The sequence below is a fragment of the Taurulus bubalis genome, assembly GCF_910589615.1.
Source record: "Taurulus bubalis genome assembly, chromosome: 1".
NCBI classification, from domain to species: domain Eukaryota; kingdom Metazoa; phylum Chordata; class Actinopteri; order Perciformes; family Cottidae; genus Taurulus; species Taurulus bubalis.
In genome coordinates, this window is record NC_136589.1 from 33,245,701 (window position 1) to 33,267,094 (window position 21,394).

Consider the following 21,394-nt stretch of genomic DNA (forward strand, 5'->3'; position numbering starts at 1 on the left):
TTATCGCCGGAGCAGCAGAATGAGCAGTGGCAGCAGGTAAATGGCGATGCAGGGCAGGTTCTGGCTGGCGCTGGAGGCTTTCACCTTCTTGTTTTCTGGAGGGTAGGGGTAGAGTGTGGGCCGGTCGGTGATGGGGACAACAAGGCGTGGGCCACGGGAACACATATTATCGGCGCACATGCCACTTCCTGAACCGCTGGCATCATCGCCTATCGACAGAGATTAGGACATGAGTTTAATGGTACGACATATATGCAATTTACAAATGGTGTTGCTTATGTATGATGGTAAAAGTGCTCACTGGTGTCCTGAAAGTCCACATCCTGGCCGTTGAGAGCGTTCCTCAGGCGGTGCGTCATGATCTTCAGCTGCATTATCTGTTGCCGTATTGTCATGTCTGGTTTGGTGATGTCGATTTCCACTTCAGGGTTGTTGATCTGGCTGGCAAGGCCATCCCCCATCACCTCAGGAAGGTACCTGGCACACGTTAACATTTCATTGTGAATCACAATGTCTGGAATTTTTGCAGCTTCTCACCACAGTTAATTGAACGCAGTGGAACAGAGGACACTGTGGCCTAAAGTGACATTGGCAGGATGAAGGCACATTGATTTTCCTTCATTTCTCATGATTAGGTGGTGTTGCTTAAGACACATCATGATAAGGGGACCAGACTGAGAGCGGCCCCTTTGCACCTATACTTTAAAACGCTAGCCGCCAACACAAGAAAAAAGTTCTACTCATTCAACAGTTTGTAAATGTAGTGGAATGGATTAAAAACATCAGTAGCACCTCACAGTACCCATTATATTGTACATTAAAATCCCCATTTTTAAAGATATCTTGTCAATTCTTGTACTTTTATATCCTATTTTGAAATACATTTCTTCACAGGTTTATGTGCCTTACCTAGCACGATTCATGCCGTTCCAACACTTATCCTCGGCCCCTGTTCCAGTGGCAACTCTGTCGCTGCAGAGAACACTTGGGAGGGAAACCCAGTACGGCTGCATGTCCCTCAGACTCACGGTTACATCAGACACCTTGGGCACAGCAAATTCAAGAGCTTTTAGACTTTGTTCAAAATCCCAGGATGATGCTGAACTCAAACAGGAGAGTCAGAAAAAGTCAATAAAAAAAACGGCCGTCATCTGGCTCATTCATCCACCCAAGCATTCATTCTCATCTAATCACCCTATCGTTGTCCGTGTAGAGGTGAAATGAACAGCAAAAAGGGTTTAATTGCCCATGATGAGCATTGGCTGTTGCATCATAAACTGCGTCAGTATGAATGGGCCAGACTAGACCAACAGAGAGCAATAACAAGGACACCGACTCAGACAGGTAAATACTGACCAGTTTGTCCATTTTGCTCGAGCTGATTCCCAACCTGTCCTCCACCGCAACCTTCCCTCTCTTCATGATGTCATCGTTTCCCGTGCTGCTGGCTCCTCCCTCTCTGATGTTGCCACATGCCTGAAACAACTGGGGCAAGAGAAAGTGAAGGAAAGACGATTAATGAACAAAATGTGGAGAGACGATACCCAAGTGAGGGATGAATTAATAAAAGGGTGAAATGAGGAAATTAAATTCAGTTCTGCCAAAAAAATGTTTATGCTTTACTCAGCTTTCAAAAACACTGAATGTCCCAAAATAGATCTCTGTGCTTCATCATCTAATTCATCTTCACAGAGCGACTTGAAATGAAAGGCTTCAAAGTTCAGATCCTCTATAAAGTTTATTTTCCTTCCGTATACAGCTCTTATTAGTGTTGGTGTTAACAAGACGGAAGTCTGATGATGCTGAAAGCAGCACTCTGGATAGCATCCTATGAACCCATACTCTTTGTGCTTGTGAATATCCTTGTGAATACCTTTGAGAGTACATGTCTCTACCTTTGAAAGCCAACAACCACAAGTGTAATGGTTATTTGCATGACCCCAGGAGTCAATCACAGCATTGCTCCAGCTGAATGATTCTCAGCTCAGAAAGCACTACTTTACCGTTGGGGCTTACAATTTATAAATGGAGCCCAGAGAATACAGTACGACTGCAGTCAATCTGTCATCCAATCTGGCCTGCTTAGAGGAGCCTCAAGCCTTTGAACCTTCACATATAACCACAAACTAATCCTGTTCTAAGATTCCTGTACATGTCCGTCAGCATAACTCCTTGGTGTTATGTGTTCACAGCAGATTAAATAATGGACATAAAAACACGGTACCGAGCGGCAAACAGACCTCAAACTACATCCGTATGTTGTATGTTTTATTGGGGAACGTACATACAGTAACACAACATATGGCTTTTGGTGTCAACAGATTATGTAAATATTAGATAATCTGTCCTCCACTGTGTCTACCATAGCACCAGACTGTAGAGTGGACTTCCATGGGATCAACACAGCACTTTCCCAAGAGATGAGGATGAGAAGTTGAATCTGTGTGTGATTACCGTATTGAACCAGGTCAGAGGCAATCCGCCAGGCTATGGCTCACCTCAAGCCTGCAGGGCTCTTTCACAGCAAACAAGCACAGAGGAAGCTTTGTCTTCCATCTCACCAGCCACACTGTTTTCCACCTTCACCACACAACCCTGGTCAGGTTTGCATTGCTGCCAGTGCCTTTTAAGGATCATATAAAGCTGTTGCTCAAACACTATTAAACCGTGAAGTAAACTCTCGGCCTGCGGGATCAGTCATGACTCACATCCTTTTGTTTTCAACCTGGTAAATGGAGCATTGCAACAACATTGATGTAGTGGTGTGATAGGTCTTAATTACACAATCAAATTAATGTATAGACATAGGACATAGAGTGGAACAATGAGAGGGGACCCAATCTCTGAACTGATGGAGCGAAGGCATGTGTATCATTTAAAACAAAGATGTGTTACTTCCTCGCTACTACTTCTATTGCTTTACCAAGTGAAAAGGCTTTCTCTTTAACATTAAATATTCATGACGAGATAAGCAACAGTCAGATTATTTGGGTAAATAACCTATAATCTATTTTTGATTCCAATATCGCTAAATTCTGATTGGTGCGTGGAAGTGCGTCACATCACATTATTTTCCCAAAAGAGTCCGACCTACTTCAAACCACTGAGTAGAGCACAGACTCAAACGCAAAATACAGAAATCTCTCTTGTGAAAATAAAATAAACTTTTGCTGAAATTGTGTGTGCGTGTGTTTATGTAGGACCACCTGGCTCATAGCAATAAGCAGGAGGCCTTTGGGGCCTTTTGAATATAGTGCCAACAAAATGTTTACAAATTTGCATTTGATTTACTTCCATCAAGCAATAAAGATCTACATATATTTATGTCTAACTGGAGATGAGAAGCGTCAATACCATGAAGTTACCATTAACTGGCGGATAGACATTCTCAAATGGTTTCGGCTTTTTGCAGCAAACTTCTTTTTGGCTTAATAATTGCATCGGTACATTAGTTTCCCTTCAGAAGAAGCTTTTATGAAAGAACCTGTGCTCTCCTCTAGAAATAAAAATTCACAGATGTGGCGCAGAGTGAACTGCTTTAATAATAAAGGAAATGGGTAATTTGGCTGATTATGACTCAAGCAAGACCATCACACCTACTAACACTGTCTGTTCCAATAAATTTAAAAGGATTACAGGCCTGCACAGCTCTCTAGTTTGTGTCTTTAACCAAAATAAAAAGTGTCGAAGTGAGACGCTGTGAGCAGAGATCAGCACGTACGGCGTAAACTCAGTTTGTGATCGGTACTATTATTCAGTTGTAATGGTGGTTTTGACATGTTTGCAACATTGTGGTTCAACTCAAATGATCATTCAGTGTCTTTTTCAGGAACTCGTCATTGTATTTGGTGCAGTAAAAACGGTTTGAATGGTTCAGTCGGCAGTATACAGCTGTAAGTGTGTACCAATGTGTGCTCTGACCTTGCTGTTGATGCTCTCCATATTCTCCATCATGGTAAACATGGCTTCTGATATGCGACTGGGGAGGGAGAGGACCACGTTATCTACACCAGATGGGCCATCAAAGCGTCCAGCCACCTGCATCATTGTTTCTACAAAGACGGGAAGTACAGTTAGTGTACTGAATGTGTGACATGTTTCACGTGCTGTAATCTGGAAGAACAAATCTGCTATATTCATTGCACAACGTAACATTGTGTGTCGGGTGAACCTTCGAGCAAACATACGGCTGAATTGGATGCATGTGTAAATGTGTGCACGCTTCCCACCTGCCAGATGCCTCCACTCGGTGTTGAGGTCAGCCTGGTTGGCCAGACAGCCTTTCATGACGTTGCTGCAGTAGTTGGCACAAGGTCTGGCAGAGGCCATGCCACGGCAGTGCGGGCAGTAGGTCATCCTCATCATGGCCCGCATGCACTCCTGGCTCAGCTGCACCTGGGGTAAAGGGCACAGATACAAATACACATACAGCACCAGGATGAAAAATGTTCAGTTTTGTCAAGCATACATGATATAAAGTCTATAAGATGAAAAACACAGCAGCAGTTGATACAACTATACATTTGCTGCACTTTCACAGTCAAAAGCCCGGCTGCTACTACACAGGATGAATAAATATATGTTGCACAAAAGTCTTTTAAGAGCAATCATATTTCTATAACCGGACAATGACAGTCACAGAACTGTAGGAGGTCACCTCCCTTTGTTGACATTTTTCTCAGTTTGCACCAGGCATTAATTGAGCACAGTTTCCTTGGAAACAACTTTGGGAGAATTTGCTTTGGGTTTCACAAATGCGATGAAAAGGCCCTGACATTCGTACAAGTATTCTCAGTCCCTCACGCCATCCTTCCTGCTTCTTCCATTTCACTATGCATCCCACAAGGCTGTTCCCCCAGGAAAGGGCCCTGGTGCGTGAAAAGTAAAACTGGGTTAATACCAGTAAGCTCTGTTCACAAGAGAGTACAGCTATGCATACAAAACCTCAGGAAGTGTGTGAGTCTGCGTGAGAGAGAGAGAGCAAGAGAGAGAGAGAGAAAGAAAGAGAGGGAGGGAGGGAGAGAGTGATAGAGAATGAGAGAGATAGGGAGGGAGGGAGAGAGAGAATGAGATAGAGAAAAAGAGAGAGAGAGAGAAAGAGAGAGAGGTGGATCGAGCCCAGCTACGCATACAAAGCTCCTCTAAGCTGACATCTGGGCCATCTTGATGCTTTTCCTGGAAACAGTTCTTCCAACAGGAAAGTCACAGTTAAAACCAGCTTTTTACAAATATACAGTGGAATTAGGACAACAATGGAGATCAAGTGGGAAAACAAATCATAGATTCTTTGAACAACTGCAGACCTGTCAATAGTTCAGTAAAGATCGTCTGGCCGACATAATTGGACATAAAAGGGATCACTCTGAGGCCATTTTGTGATCCATACTTTCTCACACTTTACATACATTACTTAATTCGTTGCTGTGTTGAAAATGTGATTTTAAAGTTTCAAACAACTTTCTGTTTTTAGTCTTTATTTTTCTTGGCTGTATTCAATGACTATTTATGGCTGTATCAACCCAATTTCCCCACAAGGAACATTCAAATTGAATGTAATCCTATTTGATCCACATAAGGCAAAAGTAATTTATTTTGACTGTTTCAAAATCAAATTAAATCTTAAACCACATTAGAAAAAATTATATAATTACTAAATGGATTTCTGATGTATGAAAGAGATCAATAGAGGTAGGTAATTATTGCCAGTTGCGCAAGGAGGACAGTATAAAGTGAAATAAGTGACACAGAAAAGCAATAACCACATTCCCATGCTTAATCTCAAGTCATATGAGACATGAGTCAGATCCTCACTCCTGCCCTCCTTTTTTCCCTCCTCCCATCCTTACCCGGCCACTCATTAGCCAGGGATGAGTCAGACGAATGCTTCTTTGGTGAGAGAGAAGAGTGAGGGAAGGGAGTGTGCAGGGATGAGCGGAGAAAAGACTGAAATCCAGAGAGATGGGGGGATGTTTAAAAAGCTACGAGATTCACTGAGGGCGTTGGCAGGGGAGTGAAAAAACCTAGGATGGTGTTGATGAAATACTTATTAATTTAATTAATAAGTCATTAATCTTGTTTCTGTTACATCATCCATACAGTATTAATGCCGGGAGTCGCGGGTCGGGCACACTAGACACGAAACAGAATGTAACACTTCCATGGTGCTAATTGGAGGATGCTGTTGACAACTTCCTCTGTCTTCTTGGAGCTGCGGTGCACCAAGCACTGTGAAGGAGGCACCATCAAATTGAAACAGCAATAAGACTCACATGCCTCAGGCTGCAACTATGATTATTTTCATTATCTATAAATCGTTTGATTATTTTTCTCATAAACTGAGAATAAAAAAAAGATTACAATTACCATCACAATTACCCAGATCACAAGGGGACGTCCTGAAATTATTAAACCAATTGACAGAGATATAAAATAGGAAAAAGGAGCAAAGTAACTAGATGGATTTATCAAGCAAAATTGCCAAAATATGCAGTGTAGATATGTTGCTTGATAAATTGCTTGGTTGGTTAATCAAAATGGTTCCAGATACATTTTCAGACACACACACACACACACACACACACACACACACACACACACACACACACACACACACACACACACACACACACACACACACACACACACACACACACACACACACACAATCTCTCTGACTTTATTTAAATCCTCTTCACACAGGCCCATCTACAGATATCAAGAGAAGGTTTTAGGTTTGAAATATTCACTTTGATGGCTGCACGTTCAGCTCATTGACATCACTGCGTTACATTTTAAACACCCGTGTCCTGACTCGCCCTTCTCCTCGCTTTCACAACACCTGTCTGTACCTTCTATATAGCTCATGGCTATCACGTGCGAGGCTCCCCCTCTCCCCCTCCCCTCTCTCTGCTTGTCTTTCTTCTGTAATTACTAGGGATGTATGAGCGACCTCTCCCCCTTGTGTTATAGAGCGAGACAATCCAGACTCCTTGCCACCAGAGTGAGCCATGTGGTGCGTGGCCTACTTGCTCCAAAAAAAAAGGACACAGCAACTGGTGCTGCTAAGGGAAGAATGAATACCGTACCAGAAAGAAAGGCTGCGTCTTACTGTTGAGGTCTTTATTTCGGTCTCACAAAAACATTTCTCAAACTATTCAGTTTTTCTACGGATCTTAGCTTGCTTTTAGGATACTCTTTCATCACCTTTCACACTTTTTTCCATTGCTAATACAACCAAATCAGGGATTCATGTCATTGTTCTTCTGGGTTGGTACCAAACAAACACTTCCTCAGGAGACATTGGAAGCAATTAATAGCAAAACAAATGGTATTCTCCCCAGCTTCACACTCGACCAGTGTGATAACTCCCTGAGCAGCGTGTGGTAAACATCCTCAGTCACTAGTCCCTTTAAGTGGCGATATATAGCTAAAAATAGGAGCAGTTGTCTCATTAGGGCCCAATCAATCGAAGGTAGAATTACAGGGGAAAGGAGGGGAAAGCTAAAATTGCCAAATTGATATACCTAGCTATTCACACTAAAAGGAGACAGAGGACAGCGCAGAGCACAGCTCTGGGAAATATCAACAGAAATGTTTAAGCACAATTTACTCGGTATGAGCAGAAAAATAGGAACAAGAGAGGATGCTGGAGTTTGTCACAGTCTTTTTTTCCTCGCTCACTTTTTCTCACTGTCTTATGTGTTCCCATCATTGCACAGTGCTCTTCCACTCTGCATAAGTGCAGCTGATTATGTGCCGGGGAAGACAAGCAACACAGACTGACAGACAAATTATGAATTTGAAACTGAACAGTTGGTTGAAGTCTGAACTTGTTTCAGTCAAATTGCACAACAGGCCTTGACTTGTCTCAGAACAATTAGCCATTCTGTCTCCTTGCACAGTTCAATGGTCCTAACTTGGAAATTCCCACGAATAGAGATTGACCGAGTGTGTCCATAGTGACTACTCTCTTGATACAGTGTGCTCTTGCCTTCCCTCTTAAGGCTTTCGATGAGTGTGTGTGTGTGCAGCCCATGACCTTATTCAGAGTGGCGGCGCTCCAGTGCCCTGGTATTAGCACTGGGATGACATTTTGTAATTTTGTAAAAGCTGCGCTGATTATGAACACGTTTCCCCGAGCCAGACTTGTTTAATGAGCACATCGCTCACTGTCCTTCAGCACCAACAAAATGGCATCAGTTAGGAAATGTGTTTCAAGAAGTATGCACACAGTGGAAATGCTCATCACCGTTGGAGGGAAATGATGGCATGATGATGTGTGTGTGTGTGTGTGTGTGTGTGTGTGTGTGTGTGTGTGTGTGTGTGTGTGTTTCCGTACCATTAAGCACTGGCGTGCACATGTACTTTAGTGTGTACATGAGTGTTTGTCTAAGAAAGTTGCTTATCAGTTGCAGAGATCGTAAGCGACTCTGGCTGCTCCAGGAGTACACCCATGTGACACAAATCACGAGCAGCAATTCCAACGCAGCATGCTGCCCATGCTAATTGTGATCCTCTCTCCCCTGTTTGCTAGCTTCAGTCAAAATTAAGTAGTGACCGCGTCTAGACTAGCTGCATTCCTTAGCTCCGGGTCATGAGTTTCAGTTGTCACTCTCACTCTCTGAGTCTTATTATTCACCAGCGTCTTGCTCCGCCAGGCGAGCTGTGCTCATGGTTATTCCTGATTTGACTCCCCTGTGGCTGTGGACAGGCCACTGCCGCGCACAGCCACTTAATTGAGACATCCTCATGTCCCGTTGTGTAGGTGTGAGACGTTGCACCTATTTTCTGTGCCAGAGATGAGCAGAAAGAGAGAGAGAGAGAATTTTTCGCCAGGCGTCGCGATAGAAGCGAAACGACGCCGCTTTTTCGCTGGCGTTCAAATATTTCAACTCCAGCGAATAATTCGCATGACGCGGAGTTGCGAAAGCCAATCAGCGTTGAGAAGCTCCGCCCAGCATCACCGCCGTTACTGAATGAAACTGCTGGTCCACTGAAGGAGCGCTGGAAGCGGCTTCATTATTCAGACACTCGTCCTGGAAGAGTCGGAGCTGTGTGCGACTACGGATACTATTATGAACCCAGACACGGGGCGGTTGATGTCCTGATGTGTGTGGGACTTCCTCAACAAGTATAAAGCAAAACTAGAGGTTATTTCAATGCTGAATGGCGGAAATAGTAAATGCTTTCAAGACACAGAGATAAGCCCCGCCCCCTTTCCCCCACGATGGTTGCGATGAGTTGCGATGAGTTGCGATGGTTGTGAAAAAACGGATTAACCACATAGAGCAAATTTTTCACCTGCGGCGCGATATAGGCGAAGTGGCGTTGCAAAAATTCGCAACTGTTTTGGTGTGAACACGGCATAAGGCAGACCTGGGCATCTTACGGCTCTCCCAGTCTGGCCCGCGTGAGGTCAATCAAAAATGAAAAATAAATAAATAGTCTCCGCCTCCAGATTGAAAATTAATTGCGCAAAGCCGCCGCGGATCTGACCTGCGGTCTGATCCACTATGGCAGAGCACTTTAAATCAGTATCACTTCTGGATTTGTATTCTTCTCTCAAAGAGGAGAACTTTCCTCACATGAGGACAGATGCTCAGAAGATGTTGGTTCTCTTTGGATCTACCTACATGAGAACAAACATTCTAGTGATGAAGTTCAACAGATCAGATCCTCTCTCTGATACCTGTCAGCTGTCCTTCACATCTCCACCTCATTCAACTAGACTTCATGCTCTTGTTCAAGCAACACAGACTGGACTTTTCTCACCGAGTAAGAACAACTGAACTGGAAAACATCAAAAGCGCTGATTGCTTTTGTTTAAAGTTAATACATTGGTGGTCTTTAACATACATATTTAAGGTACGGTTTACATTTTTTTAAACTTATTTTCATAGCCTTATTGTAACATGTATTCTTACCAGTAGCAGCTCAAAATAATATAATTTACAGTTTTTTAATAAATAATAACATTCATATTGAGTTAATTGAATTAAGTTCAGACTATTGGTTTGGCCCTCCACAACGGTCCAAATTTCTCATGTGGCCCCTTGGGAAAATTAATTGCCCACCCCTGGACTAACATGTGGTTCCCAAGCGCTCTTTGGTGACGTGGTTGATAACGTTGCTGTCATCTGTCCATCATCGTATGAAGCCCCCCCTGACAATTTGATTGGTCCGAACAATTTTTGATTTTGGATAATTTCTCCCCAACGGAGCAGTGCCAGACCGAACTTCCAGACCTCAAATGTTGTGGGCGGGGCTAAGTTTGGCTGGTACCAGGCTACATCTTTAGCATACCACCCAAAAATCCACTAGAATGCATGAAATAACATCTACTTAAACCAAAATGTCCTGGGGGTGGACCATCAGCCATGTCTTTGCTTCACAGAATGTAACCAATGTTGTCCATCTCCAGTAGGTCGCCCTAATCAACGACTTTGGGCCCCACAAACTACCAGAATGCAGGGTACAACATGGGTACAACATGGGTACAACATGGGTACAACGCCAAATTAATTCCAATTTCCTGATATTTGAGCCACCAACGTGTGTGGCTGCGTGCGCGGCAACATTTTGGTCACTCCCAACAAAATCTCACTCCAAGATTTTTTGAAAAGTTGGCAGCTCTGCACTCTGATGCTAGCAAACAGTGCAGTATGAGCCACCCACAGTGCTAGCCAGAACACATCCATCAGCGTGAAAGGGAGAAGGATCATATAGATTCTTTCTTTGACACGCATCCAAATGTGTGGCCTTGTAGTCGTGTAGTAGCACCACAACTAATATTGCCACGTGTTTTTTCTTCTTTTTTCTCTTGCTCTTGGTCTTTTCATGCTCACACACAGCCTGACCTTGTGATATTTCTTCAGAGAATTGCACTGTAATATTCATCTCTGATGCAGCATTGTTTTTTCATAGAATGAGTATATTTCTCATGGGGCCACTGCTCTCAGCACCCTGCTTGCCAAGTGTCTGACGGGAGATATTTTTCAGCGGTGCATCTGTACTGGCCACCTCCTTTTCAGGAGCTGACATTATTTCTCAGTCTTGCTCTGATCTTAACCTTACTCTTGTCTTATACACAGAGGGGGACATTTCTCTTGGGAGATATTAACCCTCCCCACGGCCCAGGGAGACATTTTTCAGCATGGGGCTGACATTAACTGTTGTTGCAGGGGCTGATTGTCTGAGCCGGGGGCCATACTTTATGGAGCCTCTCGTTTCCACCAACATTGATCTGCTTTATACGATGCGCACGGACTGGTAAAAACCTGCCTGTGTGTATTTGTGTGTGTTTGTGTGTTCACATAAAGAAGGGGTGATGGAGTTCACCAACGAGAGATGAATACAGACACTTTAACACAAGAATACCAATGAACATGTGGTGAGAACAGAGAATATTAGCTTTGCGGCCGATTAGCCACCAATAAAAAGATATGCGAGGCAATTAGACACTTTCATCAAAAAAGGAAATGAGACTATCATTTAAAGGGAAGGAAACTAATCACAGTTACTGGATGGAAGGAATACCATTCAAAATGAAAAGGGGAGAACATGGGAGAGTAAACATTTGCAGGGTGGGAAGAGAGGTTTTACCTGGGACACTTTGCGCACCACCTCCCCGCTGACCACCAGTCCCTGAACGAAGGAACGTGCTGCCACAAATGTGCGCGTGACCATCATCTTCATCACACGGGGTGTGTCTCCGAAGGGCCGTAGTGTCTCTATCTGCTTAGACACACACTCCAGGTAGTCCTCACCTGCAAGCAGCAAACACATCCATTAACATATTCATCGAAGTAGAGAATACATCTAAAGATTATGCTTAAATAGCATATAAAGTCATCTCAAAAACCTTTACACGGTTAAGAAATATGATATTATCATTGGCAGTGTCAGATCCATGCCACATCTTCTGCTCTTTATCATATACTTTACAGTTCTACTGGCAATAAACCTGTGTTATAAAGTAGCTCTTTTTTGTTATTTGGTGCTGTATGAAAAAATGGTTGTACCGATGAAATACTGCTTGTTTGTCTGGTAGAAGAGCTTTTCCAGCAGCTTGGCCCAGAATTCGTTCAGCACCTCTTCCAGGTTGACATTGGAGCCTCGGTAGTAGTGCCTCAAATCCGTGAATAGGTCAGAGAAGACCTGGGAATTCTGGGAGTATACTAAGCCCCAAGTTGCAGTGAAAGTCCCCTGCAGACTATTCGCAGAGCGGTTCAGCAACTCCAGGAAGTAACCTAAAAAAAAATATAGAAAGTTTACGGTTTAAAACTCATATTTACATATTAGTTCTGTGCAATATATCTTCCCTTGTCGCATTTTGTACATGCAGTGTGTGCTGCTCAATATAGTCAGTCATTAACGAAGATGTGTTGGCCTCTTAGAGCCATAAAGCTGTCTGGAATATTCCCAGATAACTATTACCACAAAAACACAGATTGTATTTTGACACAATTTCCCTCTTATTCTTTAACGCCTTGTGCTGCATACCAACACTTACCTCATACCGTCAGTGAACCTAAAGCTAAAGTATGTGTGAGTGTACCTCAAGGGGGTGTCAGAGAATTGACAGCGCTTCGGGGTGCAGTATAAACTGCTCCGAGAGAGGATTTAGAGATATATGGTACAGACAAAGCTCGGCAGGCAGACAGACAGACAGACAGACAGACAGACAGACAGACAGACAGACAGATAGGAAGGCTGACTGTCAGCATTTGAAAAAAGATGAAGAAAGTCTGACTGAGACAAGAACAAACAAGAAAAAGCAAATGAAACAGGAAAGCAAACTGCAAATGCAAACCGTAAACTAATGTTTTAACCCAGTCATTTACATTTACATTCATGAGGATTCATACAGGATATTACACACATCTAACGCAATAGGATACAACTCCACTAATATCTACAGCCTCCAAAAAACAAAATCGTTTAAAGTTTAAGAAACTTTATTTGATTGCATTAGATTGGACAGGTGCAGCTAAACCTGGTGACTCACCCACCGGTGGTTGAGTTTCCGGCAAGGTGCATACATTCACAGAACAGGTTTGTTTTCATGAATCACAGCTATATTGTGGCCAGTGGCATAAACATTTTTTGTGTGTAAACAATGTTTATAAATGAGGCCGCTGTTCTGCCAAGTGTGTGAGGCAGCAGCAACAACAACACTGTCCCCGAACCGTCCATGCATTCAGGGCCAAAGTTTGCTCTACATCACATACACAATGGGTTCAAACCAGGTGCATGTCTGTGTGTGTGTTCATCTGTTTGCCTGTCTGTGTGTGTGTATACTTGTGAATTTGTGCGGCTGGGAGACGGGGAGCTGGAGCATGCGGCAGCATTTACTTTGTAGGTGTCTTATCTCTGCATGCCACCAGCCCTGATCAGGGGGAGACGTGGAAAGGGGGGAGGTTGTGGCCTCTACAGGGAACCCCTTGCCTGGAGCATATTCCCCCAACGAAGCTGTTTTTAAGGACATCACAGCACACACACACACACACACCATCCAGCATATGTAAATAAAATACAAACACACCCTGTCTTCAAACAGTTTCCCTGACGACAACATATGGAAAAACCAAGCCAATTTATACAGGAGCAAAAACTCCAACACCCACATGCGCAGGGCCTGAAGACAATCACAGCACTTGGAGTTACATAACATTTTAATATGCTAAGCTTGTCCTGACCCATCTGCGTGGCATTATCTAAGCACTGGCCTTGTTGGATACTATATCTCTGTTCTGCTTCCCCACTCATTGACGAACACCAGCCGGCCGCTGCTGTTATTTGCTGCTTTCTTCTGGCATTATCATAGACTTCGAGCTAAAAAGGTCTACTGCTTTCATCGGAGCCTTTGATCTGAAAAGATGTGTTAAGCTATACGTTATATCCTAGTTTGTTTTTCCATGTGGAAAGCTCTACACCCTGCCACATCAGGTCAAGTTCCTTCTCCTACAACCCCATTCTTGTTCAGCGCCAGGACCAACTTGGGTTCATGCCCAGAACAATATCAGAGTACATTATTTTCAAACCAGAGTCATGGTAATGTGTCAGTTGAATACACACGATGTACAGTGAGCACTGAGCATAACTGTGTGCCTCTAAGGGGTTCAATTCAATAGAGGACCAATATCTCTAAGAATCTAATTAAAAGGCCTTTAACTTATATATTGGCGCTTTTGCTGTATTACACTAAAACCTGTGCCTGCTCTTCCTCACTGGTGTGATATAGGAAAGTTTAAGATTTTATTCTATTGATATGTGGAAGTTGTATTGTGTGACTGATTGTCTACATGATATGTTAAAACCCTGGAAGAAACAAACCAAAGTAACTATTGCCTACTGTAAGATGATAAGAATGGTGGGGAACCAGGTTCAAAGTGTGTCATATATTCTTTATAAATAAATAATAAGGAACAAAAAAAAGAAGTCCATTTTCTAAAGGCAGAAAAGACTGACGTAAATGTTTTCAACAGGATAGATAAATAATTTTAAGTAAGCTCCTCATTATAGCTATAAACCTCAGAGTGAAGAGCAAATGTCGACTTAATGAATGTCTTTGTGTGTAACGTGAATCATTTCTTTGATTATATTGCTTGCTGAAGTAAATGCTTCTGACGTGAAGCAGCCGTACATCCAGCATTTGTTTAGCAGCAAGACTTCCGAGCTGGGTGACACATCATTCCCCTGTTCCCTGACCTTCTGTCACTCAAACTATCTGGAAACACAGCTATGGGCCATCCTGAAAATACCAGGAGACGCACAAGCATTTGTGCATTCAACACACAAACACATACAGTACTTCCAGGAGTCAGCAGAAAAGCACATGCACACACATGTATACGGAGACGCCAGCTTCCAAGTGACAGCCCTTCATGTGTAGACACAGATGCACGGGGATCACACACACACACACACACACACACACACACACACACACACACACACACACACACACACACTACACTTCAGTGAGGCAGTCAGACAGACAGACAGACAGACAGACAGACGGGGAGCTGCTGTGACTGGTGCAGCTTTGCTTTTAATCCCCATTAGAATTCATTCCTGCTGTGTACTGTCAGCCAGACTATAAAAATGCCTTAGGTCTGGCTAAGCGAAATGAGTTTTAGCAGAAATAGTTTCATTCAAGTGATGGAGTGAAGTTGTTTTCCCGATTAAATGAATCATCCACATTTCTGTTTCCTCTCTTTTACGTGGTGGGGGCATCTTTATAAGTGCTCTGGGATCGCTACGTGGAGGGCAGATCTTGGTAAATGTTATCGTGCTGTCCAGCTCTCCTCTGCCCTTCAGCTCAAGTGAATAATGACCGTCATTAGTATGACACAAAGCCCCCTGTGCATGTGTGTGTGCATGAGCTTTTGTGTGTGGAGATGACCTTTCTCATTCCTCATCTGCTCGTGTCTCTATGATACGGGGAGCAACAAGCTCACCCCTCCCCTCATCCCTCCTTCCTTTTTAATCTCTCCCTCAATCGAAGCCGGACCTCCACCTTTCGCTCCCCCAGCGTCTGCTCTCCAGGGAAGGAGCCATGGGAGAGGGCGGCTTCCTGCTTTAATGGGTGTGTTTGTTCTAACTTTCAGTGTGGTATACTATTCATAAGGACACTGTATTGCTTCTCAATGTATACATTTAAAGTCATAACTAAACCTGACATAAGTGATGTAAATTAGTTGTGAGGATTGAGTATTGCTATTTTCTTTTATCTATTGTATCTTGCAAGGTAAATCTCAGTCATTTGATGCAAATATTTGTATAAAATAGGTATAAAAATATGTTGAAATTATTATTATTGTAAAAAAAAGTATCTATGCTATATATCTTAGAATAAAAAATATAAAAAAAGCTTTATTTAAAAAGGAAAATCCTCAAATATGTTTCTGTGCAACATGTGCAGCATGTGACATCATCTTTGTCCACCAAACTGAGTTCCAATAGTCAACAGAGTAGAACAGGGCTATAATTCACTATTGTCCTGTGACCAGAATCATTAACGAAAGCTGTGTTTAAAAACAAGCAAAATGCGCTCCTGAGTTTGGTCTGATGTAATCAGAGTGGAACAAAGATTAATTGAACATCAGTTTGAGTGTTTTCTAAGCACCTGATTTACAATATTGTGTCAGATATGATTATTGGAGAATATCCTTTTAATATCAAGAAAATACGTCAGGCTCAGCTGCATTACAGAGACTGACCACATTGACTATGCTCATAATTAACAGCAGTTTCTTTCTTTAATGTGACAGTAGATTAGGAAAATCTCTCTCGCCATCCTCTACCTCCATCACAATCTGCCTTTTCCTCTTTCTCTTCTTTCATACACGTAGAATAAGCTAAGTCAAGCATGTGTGTCTTAATGACTTTCTTCCTGCGTAGAGAGGAGAGTTAATGATTTCATTTGTAATCACTTTGAGCTTCACATCCAGGCCACCTTGACATGTCAGAGGCTTATTTTAACTCTATTCCTATGCCCACTGATCCCGCTGCCTCTTTACCTAATTAAACCCACATATTTAAGTGGACACACAAATCCTTATAAACCATAGAAATACTCTCTCAAATGTTACCCTCTTTTACCCTCTCTTGGTCTTATGGCAATCAATACAGTGCTTTAAAGCAGACAAGTCGCCTCTACCTCCACGTGCCCTCCATCTTCCGTCCTTCCTCTCCTCACTCTGTCTCCCATGTCAAGATGTGTTTTTGACAAGAGATTCAGAGTAACACAGAGGTAGCGTTGATGTTCATCCAGCTGCCAATCACTCTTGCTGAGGGCTTGTACTGATCCCGAGTTACTTTCTCACACAGAGGTATTAACTGACCGAGGCTTGTGCTTCTCATTCGAAGGATAATCCAGATTCAGGGTTCTCATACAGAGGGCTTAGTGGGCCTGGCAACATTTGCCACTGTCTACTAAAGTTGCAACTAACACCAGCTGATTGAATAATCTGATCTAATACAGGTTGGTGATGAAGTAATCACAGGCTGACAAGAAATCACTGAATCTTTATCAGCTCAGTCCACCTCACTCTTTGGTCCCCCGTGGACCATTTAGTTTTTGTTTCCTCCAATTGGCAGTTATCTTATCTTGCATGTGCAGGAAATGTTTCAAAGCACACAGGACCGTGTTGGAGGACTGAAGAGAACTTTGTAAAATATACAATCTAAATTCTGGGAAAAGCTAGATTTTTTTAATGACAAGGTTTTTTGCCAGAGAAGAAGTAACAATGAAAGTAGACGTGTGCAGTGATTTTGACACTAATGCTTAAGCATACTGCAGATTCATACACTTAATCAACGACAATTAATGACCAAATATAGAACAATGGCTGAGAACATATGTCAGATCGACTGAGTTTTGGCAGTGCGCTCGAGACTGACATGTGATGATTGGATAGAGAAGGAAGATCAGTGAACGAATGAGAGGGAGTAAGACAGGAAAAAGCAGCAATTGTATATCTCTTTCATATCTGACAGCCTTAATTCTATTTGGCCATTTGGCAAGTGCTGAATGATCATATTAGCTGGTTGGTTCTTTGGCAGGGAGGAAAGAGGCAGAGAGACAGAGAGTAAAATATGAGACAAACGACAAGAGGAGGAGGAGAAAAACAGGTGCCATTGTTGCAATAGAAAAATAAAACTAGAAAGTACTCAGAGAACGCATACAGTACCTCTGCCAAGCCTTTACACTGCTCTGAATTTGTTATTTTATTAATGGAATATGTTAAGCTGCATCTGGATCTGATATGCATCAAATCACACAATCTTTTGGGTAATATCCAATTCCAGTCTGGGAATATTAGCCGTTTGTACAAGAAGGAATTGTGCAACATTCAAGTGACTCAGACTGAGGAGTTGTGAGTTACAATCATTACACTTAATCATGTTGCCACCTGTACACTAAATGCCATCATGTTTTTCAGGTTGGCTTGAACCGTCGCCTGCACTTGGTGTGAAGAGTTAACAATGGCATTTTGTCTCAACAGGCATTTCGGCCGTGCATGAAATTTGCATGAAACGGTTTGGCATACATAAGCCAATTGCTTGAGAATATTTGTTTTGCCGATACAGATGTGGCTAACATAAATATAACTCTTTACGCAAGGAATCATATTTCCAAAGTATCCCTCATGGTTAAGAAATGCGCTGTTTTTGTAACAGCTGTGTTGTCCCAAAAACAAACCCGAAACATATCCTGTATGTTTGAGGTAACTTGATCTTTAGGAGAAGGAAAGAAAGGGTGACTGGCAAAGCAAGGCTAGTCTGTATTCTGTATCCTACCCATTGTCTCTTCAGCAGGCCCCAGATGGTGTTGTGATGTCTACTTTTTCTACCAGAACCACTGTACTCCCATCCACAAGCACCCAGGCTCTTCAGCCTTCCCCTTTGTTAGTCCCCCGACCTGTGCAAGGACGATGAAAAAATAAACACTACATGCACAAACAAATACTGCTGTCTTGGGCGCACTGAATGTACAAAAGATGGTATGGGAGCCATTAGACTGTTTATGTGTCAGTCTGACTCTCCATCAATAACAACACTTATCACAAACATACTGTGCCCCAGAACACTGCAAGCCCCTTAGCCAGCATTTAGATGCTATTAAAAGCTCACCCATATTAAACACGCCAACACTTCACATAATGCATGTCATTTATCAACAGGCTCTCTGTGGAAGCTTTTATCCCACTTTCTTTCCTCTGACTTTTCCTTTCTAGCATTATGCACCATTTACCAATGCCGGTTTCTTTTTCCATCCATCTGGCTCTCTTTTTCAGTCGCTTGTTTCCTCCCAAACTCCATACCATGCCTTACCCTCACTATCATTTGGGTCTCATTTTCCCTCTATCTCATCTTACTTTCCACTGCTAACTATCCGTCTGAATTCCTGCTTCCTTTTCTCGCCGTCTTGTTTTCTCTCTCTTTCATTCTATCCTTCCAAGGCACCATCGCTCCTGGTGAGTAATGTGTTTGGCATAATTAGGCCAGTGTACTCCAGGTCCCCGCCGACGTGATTTGCATGAAGATAAAATGAGCCAATCAAGCACCACAATGGGAGCAGATGTCCTTGTCTCTCGTGACATCATCAGAGGTGACCCTGAATGCAGAAAATTAGAGGGTGGGTGGCGGGAGGTGGGAGTGAATCAAATCGGTTGCTTAATTGTAGGAATATTGCAGGACAGATGTAGCATGTGCCACTAGTGTCCAATCTAAGTAAGCCTGGGTTTAGTGATTTGGACGTAAAAAGAAAACAAACTGGCCTACATTTGGTGGTAAACAACATACTCAGATGTATTTCAGTTTTAACCTAGAAATGCATGGCGTATCACTTGACAATTACCAAATCGTTCTTATACGGATTGCATAACAGTGTTTTATCTGTATCAGAAATCCCGATGAGCTGCCAGACTATTCACTGAAAAGAATACATCAGGCTGCCGCTTGCTATCAGCTGACGGCGATACAGACTTGTCCTTTGATCCAAGTTTAGGGCCTGTTTCCTGAATCTGATAATTGAGAGCGCTTGATGTCATACTCGTGGATTATTTCCCCTCAGTCTATCTCCCTGGGAGGAGATGGAATTACTTAACAGTCCAGCTGGAAGATGTTCAGAGCACTACTTTAATGAATAAATAAGCGAGTCCTGCCTGGTCATCTAGAAATGAGTCTACCCATAAACCAGCCAGCCAAAAATCTTCAAATCAGATTAAGCTCTATGACCACTGATCTGCCTTGAAATGAAATGGGCTGGAAAACACTGGCCAATAAGCATTTGGCTGCTCATAAATATTGTGTGCCAGAGTGTGAGTGTGTGTGTGTGTGTGTGTGTGTGTTTGTGTGTTGAAGATTCAAGACCTGAGTTAAAAGTTGGGAAACACCAATCCAACTGTTTCAGTCCCGAGACAGGTACCGATATCTGGGCGCTGTCTATTGGCTGATACCGAGTACTGATCCGATACCATTGTTTAACTAATAAACTAACGGACCGTAATCTATCAGTATCGGTATGGGTGCCTCACTAGTTAAGAATTAAGTTTCTTCGACCCGCACACATCCAAATATTCATCCATCTTGTAAAATAACAGCAAGAAAGGACTCTAGAATTGCCTAAATGAATTATTGGATGTATTAAACGGCCCTAAAATATCACAGGATTGGCTCTTTTTGCATGGAAAACCATCAAAATAGTTTTAGTGAATTGTCTAATTATTTCAGTCCTTGCTGCCATAACCACATACACATTTAAAACAAGAGATCAGGCACAGCTAGAATGTTGTAGGAGCTATTTATTGGATGTTAGTATTAACTTATTTTATTCAGATGTTTGCTTATTTAGGTTAGATTTTTTGATACATTAAAATAGCTTTTTAACCTGTTATTGTTCCTGTAAATGTGTTTAGTTCAATTATTTGTTGTTGTTGCCTGCATACACCACAAACCCATGGTGCGTTTATGGCCCTTTGATGTATGTTTGTTTTTGATTTATCGGCCACTACAAATGTGTTATGAATTCTTTCTCAACATAAAACAAACTGAGAAAATCAAATGGAAGCTAAGAAAACCTTTATCCCTATTTCAACTTTTTCTTCAATCAAGGCACAGACACCCCTGGTGTTCGAGGACCTTACGTCGTGTAAGCAATGAGATCAGGAAAGGAGTTTGCAGCTATATGTCGAACCATTCAGGGCCTTGGAGAGCCTTACACTCTGTAAGGCTCTCCATTTTGCATAAAGCTATATGTGGCAGGAGTATAAGTGAACACACACACACACACACACACACACACACACACACACACACACACACACACACACACACACTGAATCAGATGCTGGGGATGGCACAATTAGGCCAAACACCACCTGCCAGGTTAAGGCTTCCGTCTGTCTCACACACCTGGTTGCTATCAACTACGCAACTCCCTTTGGTGCCATCACTCTCTGTGTCCTCCCTGACCTTTTCCCTCTCACTTTCATATGCAACCCCATCTCTCTTCCTCCGTCCATCCCTTTCCCTCTCTCTCTAGCTACCCCTCTTCATTCCCACCAGTTTATCTCTTACCTTCGCCCTTGCTCTGATGACACGTCCCCCTTTTTCTTCTGGATCTTTTATCCTTCTATCCGTCTCAATTTCATTCGGGCTCCTCCTCCCCATCCTTTTTTTCCTCCTCTGCATTATACGCTGTATCTTTGTTTAACATGATATATTATTTAGTGTGTACCCCTTTGCACAGTATGAATGACAGTCACGAGATTGGGAGGACTACCAAGTGCAAACCACATACACACATGCTGTATACAAATACCTATCAAATCTCAACTGTGACACACACTAAATCACAAGCTTACAAACACGTGCATATAAACAC

General features: G+C 42.6%; 1 protein-coding gene across 1 annotated transcript in view; it reads right to left on the reverse strand.

Moving 5' to 3' along the window:
* The window catches only part of gpc1b (glypican 1b), a gene marked incomplete at both ends in the record, with an annotated part of 56,818 nt that continues 35,424 nt past the window's right edge, over positions 1-21,394 (reverse strand). The window contains 8 exons of the mRNA XM_079227366.1: positions 1-209; positions 302-477; positions 910-1,043; positions 1,357-1,485; positions 3,922-4,052; positions 4,230-4,395; positions 11,602-11,765; positions 12,021-12,248. Of these exons, the coding sequence (XP_079083492.1) occupies positions 1-209; positions 302-477; positions 910-1,043; positions 1,357-1,485; positions 3,922-4,052; positions 4,230-4,395; positions 11,602-11,765; positions 12,021-12,248 (1,337 nt within the window). The remainder of the gene's footprint in view (positions 210-301; positions 478-909; positions 1,044-1,356; positions 1,486-3,921; positions 4,053-4,229; positions 4,396-11,601; positions 11,766-12,020; positions 12,249-21,394) is intronic.